Below are 6,234 nucleotides of genomic sequence, written 5' to 3' on the forward strand. Positions count from 1 at the left end.
GCGCACTAGCGCCCACCCGCTACTGGGGCCTGACGTCACCGGGCAACCAAAGCTCCCTCCGGGCGTCCGGGTACCGCCCCCTCAGGTGATGTCACAACCGCGGGCTTCCTACGTATCGACGCCGTCCGCCGCGCTGTGACGTCACAGAGCCCGCGGCCCCGCCCTCCCGTTTTCTCCCTGGGCACCGCCCTCCGCTCCTCCCAAGGGGCGGGGCGTTGCGATGAAACGGGGGTACGAGCCTAAGCCGGCCTTCGGTGGAGCAGGTGAGGCGGGACCAGGTGTGATGGCAGGTGAGAAGCGGAACTGGGCCTGGAGGGGTTGGGCCAGGTGCGGGAACCAGGTGAGGGATGGGGCCTGCAATGCGGAGACCGGTAGCCGGGAACCCCCTACCCTCCGCGCGGGGCTGTCCGCCCTGGGTAGGGGACCCCTACCCAGCCTCTTGGAATAGATCTGGGAACTTCGCCGCTTCTGTAGAACGCCCCCTGGTTCCAGCCTGTCCCACGGGCCGGCCCGGACGGCTCCAGCGCCATCTCCTGAGCGGCGAATTCGACCAGCTGCGAGACTTCCCCATCTTTGAGAGCAACTTCGTGCAGGTGCGGAGCCCCAGGACCCTCTGAGCCCAAGCCTGGGCCCCAACCTCCTAACGTAGGAAACCTCTCCTCACCTTACCGCCCATCTCCTGACCTCCACACCCCACGACCGCCAATACTTCCAAACCTTTAGTTTCTCTATGACTGCTAACCTTTGATTCCCTCAGTCCAAGTCTCTAACTCATACCCAGGTGACTCGACCTTTGACCCCAAGATATCTGATCCTCTTCTTGATGATCACTTTCTTGGTTCGTGCCCCTTAATCCTACCAAAATTCCTGACCTCTGATCCCTCCCCAACCCTGCTGCCCATTTATCCAGCTTCTAACGTCTGACGCCACCCCTCCCCCGGCCCAGGTGACCCGGTTAGGAGAAGTTGCCAACAAGGTCACCATGGGAGTGGCAGCCTCCAGTCCAGCCCTGGAACTCCCAGACCTGTTGCTTCTGGCGGGCCCTGCCAAGGAGAATGGACACCTGCAGCTCTTCGGGTGACTGACCCCCCTCCCGCCTACACTGCCTTCCTCCCCAGCTCTGGGCACCCTAGGTCTTCTGAAGCACCACCTCCTTTCGCCCAGACCACCCCCAGAGCCAGGAGCTGTGGATGGCTGCCGGCCCTCTCTGGGCTACTGGTCCACCCAAGAGAACAAGCACAGGGCCATCTCCAGGGATCAGCAATCAGGGATAGATGGACATGAGGGGGACAGCCCGTGGCCACACCCTTGTGTTGGGGTCAGGAGAGCGACCATTTATGCAGCACCTACTGCATGGGCTTCCTTGGTGGCTCAGACAGTAAAGTGTCTGCCTGCAATGCGGGAGGCCCAGGTCTGATCCCTGGGTTGGGAAGATCCCCTGAAGAAGGCAATGGCAACCCACTCCAGTACTCTTGCCTGGGAAATTCCATGGATGGAGGAGCCTTGTAGGCTACAGTCCATGGGGTTGCAGAGTCAGACACAACTGAGCGACTTCACTTTCACTGCATGGCAGTTGTCCCATGGGCCATGCACATTGTCTCCTCTCTGACCCCATATTCTCATATGCTGGGGCCCCTTAACCCCATCCTCAAAAAAAAAAACTGAGGCCCAGAGAGGTGAGCCACTCGGCCAGGGTCCTAGAGTGAGTCGGGAGGGGCCTGGATTGGAACCGCCTGCTCCTCACGACTGGCCCCCTGGATTCTGGAGCTCTCGGGCCACGCTCTCCACACTGCCCCTGCAGGTCTTTGTGTTTTGTTTTGTTTTTTCATTGAAAAGGTAATGCAAAGACACTCTAAGGTACAAGACACACGCAGCACAAAATACACCCTTCTCCCATCCTAGGCTCCCGCCTCCAACTCCAGCTGCAAATACCAAAGCTTTTTCATGAGTAGAATATATTTACAGAAACATTCTGCCAGGCTTTGTTTTTTTTTTTTTTACTGCATGGGTGCTAAGTCATTTCAGTCATGTCCGACTCTGCAATGCTGTGGACTGTAGCCCACCAGGTTCCTCTGTCCATGGGATTTTCCAGGCAAGAATACTGGAATTGATTACCATGCCCTCCTTCAGGGGATCTTCCCAACACAGGAATCGAACCTGTGACTCTTATGTCTCCTGCGTTGGCAAGGGGGTTCTTTTACCAGTAGCGCCACCTGCATTTCATAGTTAATGAAAGAAAGGGGGAAGGGAGGGGAGGAAGGAAGGAAGAATGGAGTCACATTGTCACATACACACAAACTCACACACAGACACACAATCCTTTGTTTCCAATTCTGAAATCCAAAAAGTTTTTTTTTTTTGCAACTCATTCAGTCAGTGGTATAATCTGATTCTGACCTGAACAAACTTGAAGCTACTTACAGCCTTTATTTATCTGCCCTGGATAAGTTGAAAACATTTCACAAAGCAGTATTCTGATGCCAGAACCCCGTACTGAAACATTCTCTACCACCTCCCTTTTCTTTTCAATATTAATTGTATCCCACCACTTGAGTCACGACTTGCAGTTGGAAGAATATCAAGGATGGTGCTGAGAAGGGGTCTTTGATCTCCTTGTAATCTCCTTCAGCACTCTCCCTTCTCCCACCATAAACATACCACAGAAGTAAAATCATTGAGCCTGCTCTGCCAACTCAGTCTCCAGACTCACCCCTCAGCCCCTCACTTCTAACCAGCTCACAGCCCTGAGCAATTCTATGCCAGCACGGACAGATCCTCTTTTGGACACACACCATTCAACAAAATCCACCCCCTTGGACATCAATCTTGCATCCGCCTCTTGCTGTGATAACCTAATAGGGAATGTCCTTGAACGAATGGCTACCTTCAGACAGCTTGGGTTCAAATCCTCCTTCACCTCTTCTCTGCCTTTGGCCAAGTTTCCTACCCATCTGGGTCTCAGTTTCCTCACCTGCAACATGGGGATAAGAGGAGAACCCACTTTCCAGGGCTGTCAGGGGATAAACTGAGTAAATGTTTGTGAAACACTGTGAACAGCACCTGGCACAGAGTATGAGCTCTGAAAATGTCAGCTGTTATTCCTCCATTTGGGGAACATAATAATAGATCAAGTCGCCTACCGAGGGACACTGATGTGTCCTGTGCCTGGGGGTGACCACCAGTGCAGCAGGCAGCAGACATCCATGCACAGCCGGGAGGGTGTAAAGTCAGTTTCTGGAGATACATTGCTGGGCCTGAGGGGGGTGGTGTGTAGCTACCCAGTGTAGCTAAGAACCTTGGTACGACTTGGGTTCAAATTCCTGCTGTGTGATCTCTGCCAAATTACCCATTCTGTCTGGATTGTTTCCTCTGCTGCTTTTTTTGTACCTTGAATTAGGCTGGGGGCCAGAGCAATTCATGTATTCAAATACTCAGTGAGCATTCATTGAGCACGGACAGTGGGTCAGCTCCAGATACTAAGGAAACAGCAGTGAAAAAAGTTGGACCAAACTCTCTGCCCTCAAGCTCACCTTCTACTAGGAAGGCAGACAGAATAGATGTCAATTTGTCCAGTGGCTGAGGTCTGGAGACAGATCAGAATGGGGTGAGGGGTGGGCATGGGGAGGTCAGCAAGGGCAGATGTGGTTGTAAATAAGCAGGAGGTTGTAAACAGATCTTCTCCCTGAGAAGGTGCCTCTTGAGAAAAACATGAGATGAAGGGGCCGAGCCATGGGGATGGTTGGAGGAAAAAGATTTCGGGCAGAGGAAACAGCCTGTGCAAAGGTCCTGGGGTAGGACCGAGCCTGGCAGGTTTATAGAACAGTAAGACCAGTATGGCTGGAGGCAATAAACCAGGAGAAAGGGCGGGAGGCGAGGACAGAGAAGGCAGAAAGCGGCGCAGATCCTGCAGAGCCTAGCTGTCAAGACCGGGACTCTGTTTCCTCTGAGCCCTGGGAGCGATTTGAGTTAACTCTCCTGTTGATTTGGCTCCGAGGTAAAGAATCCACCTGTAATGCAGGAGACGCAGGAAACACGGGTTCGATCCCTGGGTCGGGAAGATCCCCTGGAGGAGGAAATGGCAATCCATTCCAGTATTCTGGCCTGGACAACCCCATGAACCGAGGAGCCTGGCGGGCTACAGTCCATGGGTCCCAGAGTCAGACACAACTGAGCACAGGCACCCATTTCACCCTGGTGTTGATTGGCGCCCTCTGGCGGCAGTGTGGGAACAGACTGGGGTGAAAGCGGGAGATTGTGGAGAGATTTAGAAATGGTCGGATTTTGAGTATTAATATTAGTACATTTTAACGGTGGAGCCATCAGGACTTGGTAAGATCAGTTAAGGATGTCAAAAGGATGGATCAGGAGCGACTCGCACAATTTCTGGCTGAGCAAGTGGGAGGATATAGCTAAGACGAAGACGAAGAGGAGCAGGTTTGGGGTTGGGCTTAGGTCAGGAATTTGGCTGTTGGACGTTGCACGTGTCTGATGTCGAGCCAACATCCAAATGTTAATTTCAAGCAAGCAGCTGTCTATTCGCGCCTCTTGTTCAGGAGGGGGTGGACCAGCGGGAGACACAGATGGGCTCCGTGTCTGGACGAAAGTTTGGGATGGATAAAATGCAAGAGGCAGAAAAAGTGACAAAGGACTCCTTCCGGGGGCAGAGAGGGGTGCTGGGGTGGGCGCTGCTGGCGCCTGGGAGGGTCAGATGCTGAGGCCGCCCCTTCCGCCCACCCAGGCTGTTCCCCTTGCAGTACGTCCAGCTCTTCGTCCACGACGAAAGCCGCTGGCAGCTCAAGGTCAAGTTCCGCACTGGCCGCGCCTTCTACCTGCAGCTGCGGGCCCCGCCCGAGAGCCTCGACCGCGAGTTCGGCCAGTGGGTGCGGCTGCTCTACCGCCTGCGCTTCCACTCGGCCGAGGGAGCCGTGCCTTTCACGCAGGACTACTCGGCGCTGGAGGACGACGAGGACGACGAGGACGGGGATCTGCCGGCGGGAGAGGCGAGGAGGGGGAGGGGCTGGGGCGGGACTCCTGGGTCGGAGGGAGGAGGGAGTTGAGGGGTTGGATCCCGGATCTGAGAGTGGAGGTGACCCAGAGCCCAGATTCCTGAGTCCTGAAAAGGTGTGCTTTCACTGTTCAGAGCTCAGGCGGCTCTCAAAGCAGAGCAAGGTCCGCAGGGCCTTGATGCACCAACAGAGGTGGTGATGGTTTCCAAATGGGGCATCGCCTACCCAGCTTCCCTCCCCTTGACCTAGCAAGCTGGGATCTGGAGAGGGAATGCCTAGGCCTTGAAGAGGTGGCCAGGCCAGTTCCCCGGAAGGCCTGGGCAGGGGAAAGACACCAGTCTTCAAAGGTGGGGACACTGGAACCTATGGGGTCTCTTCCTTGAGAACCCCCCTGCTCCCCACACCTTCCCAGGAAGTACAAAGCGCCCACACACCCATCCCCCAAACAGCAGATACGTCCACAAAGCGTCTGAGACCAACTCTCTCTTGTCCCCAGCTTCAAGCCATGGAAGCCAGACTTGACCCACAGATGTCTGAACTCTGGGGACTCTGACTCCTCCAGCGTTCTTTGAAGTCACCAAAAGACCAGAGATCAAAGTGTCCCCTACCTTGGGGCCGGACAGATGAATTAATATTAAAGTTACTAAAGATCGGCCACTTAAGAACCAAGAAAACCAGGTCATGGGCACTTTTCCCATCGTCAACAATTTGACGTGGCGGTGGCAGCTCTTTCAATATTGGCTGCCTCAGCGTGGTCTCGGGTTCATGGTGTCTGGCTCCGTGGGCCCCGCCCCCACCATTCCAGCAGGTCTACCCCATGAGGGTAGCCCCCCAAGTCAGTCCTTGGGTTCCTCTTTGACCTACTATGGCTGCCACTGTAGCCAGTCCGCCTCCTCCCGGCTCACAGTGGCTCCTCCCTAGAGGGCTGCCTCCAGAGGGTCTTGGGTCCCCCTTGTGACCGTGCAGTTGCCATGGCAACATGGTGAAAGTGAAAGCTGCTAAGTCGTGTAGGACTCTTTACGACCCCATGGACTTAGTCCATGGGATTCTCCAGGCCAGAATGCTGGAGTGGGTAGCCTTTCCCTTCTCCAAGGGATCTTCCCAACCCAGGGTTCCAACCCAGGTCTCCCACATCGCAGGCCGGTTCTTTCCCAGCTGAGCCACAAGGGAAGCAACATGGTAGCCTCCCTAAAGTAGCCGTTCCAACCTGGCTGCCCCACCGCCCACC

General features: G+C 55.1%; 1 protein-coding gene across 2 annotated transcripts; it reads left to right on the forward strand.

The window, feature by feature from the left end:
- The first annotated feature begins 22 nt into the window (after positions 1–22).
- Positions 23–5,792, forward strand: GARIN5A (golgi associated RAB2 interactor 5A). Of its 2 annotated transcripts, none has more exons than XM_055411508.2 (5): positions 23–263; positions 475–593; positions 947–1,077; positions 4,739–5,000; positions 5,503–5,792. In XM_055411508.2, the coding sequence occupies exons 1-5, from the start codon at positions 221–223 to the stop codon at positions 5,557–5,559; spliced, it is 612 nt and encodes a 203-aa protein (XP_055267483.1). In that variant the 5' UTR covers positions 23–220; the 3' UTR covers positions 5,560–5,792. The 2 variants fall into 2 exon arrangements, with proteins under 2 accessions (XP_055267483.1, XP_055267482.1); XM_055411507.2 differs by having other exon boundaries at positions 87–290.
- The last annotated feature ends 442 nt before the right edge of the window (positions 5,793–6,234 follow it).

The sequence above is a fragment of the Moschus berezovskii genome, chromosome 22, assembly GCF_049115385.1.
Source record: "Moschus berezovskii isolate FMDL1 chromosome 22, NW_MosBer_1.0, whole genome shotgun sequence".
In the NCBI taxonomy this organism is placed as follows: domain Eukaryota; kingdom Metazoa; phylum Chordata; class Mammalia; order Artiodactyla; family Moschidae; genus Moschus; species Moschus berezovskii.

Coding starts and splice junctions, on each gene's coding strand:
- GARIN5A (XM_055411507.2), top strand. CDS start 221: ATGAAACGGGGGTACGAGCCTAAGCCGGCCTTCGGTGGAGCAGGTGAG. Junction 1,078..4,738: donor GGACACCTGCAGCTCTTCGG/GTGACTGACCCC, acceptor CCGCCCACCCAG/GCTGTTCCCCTTGCAGTACG. Junction 5,001..5,502: donor GGGATCTGCCGGCGGGAGAG/GCGAGGAGGGGG, acceptor TCTTGTCCCCAG/CTTCAAGCCATGGAAGCCAG.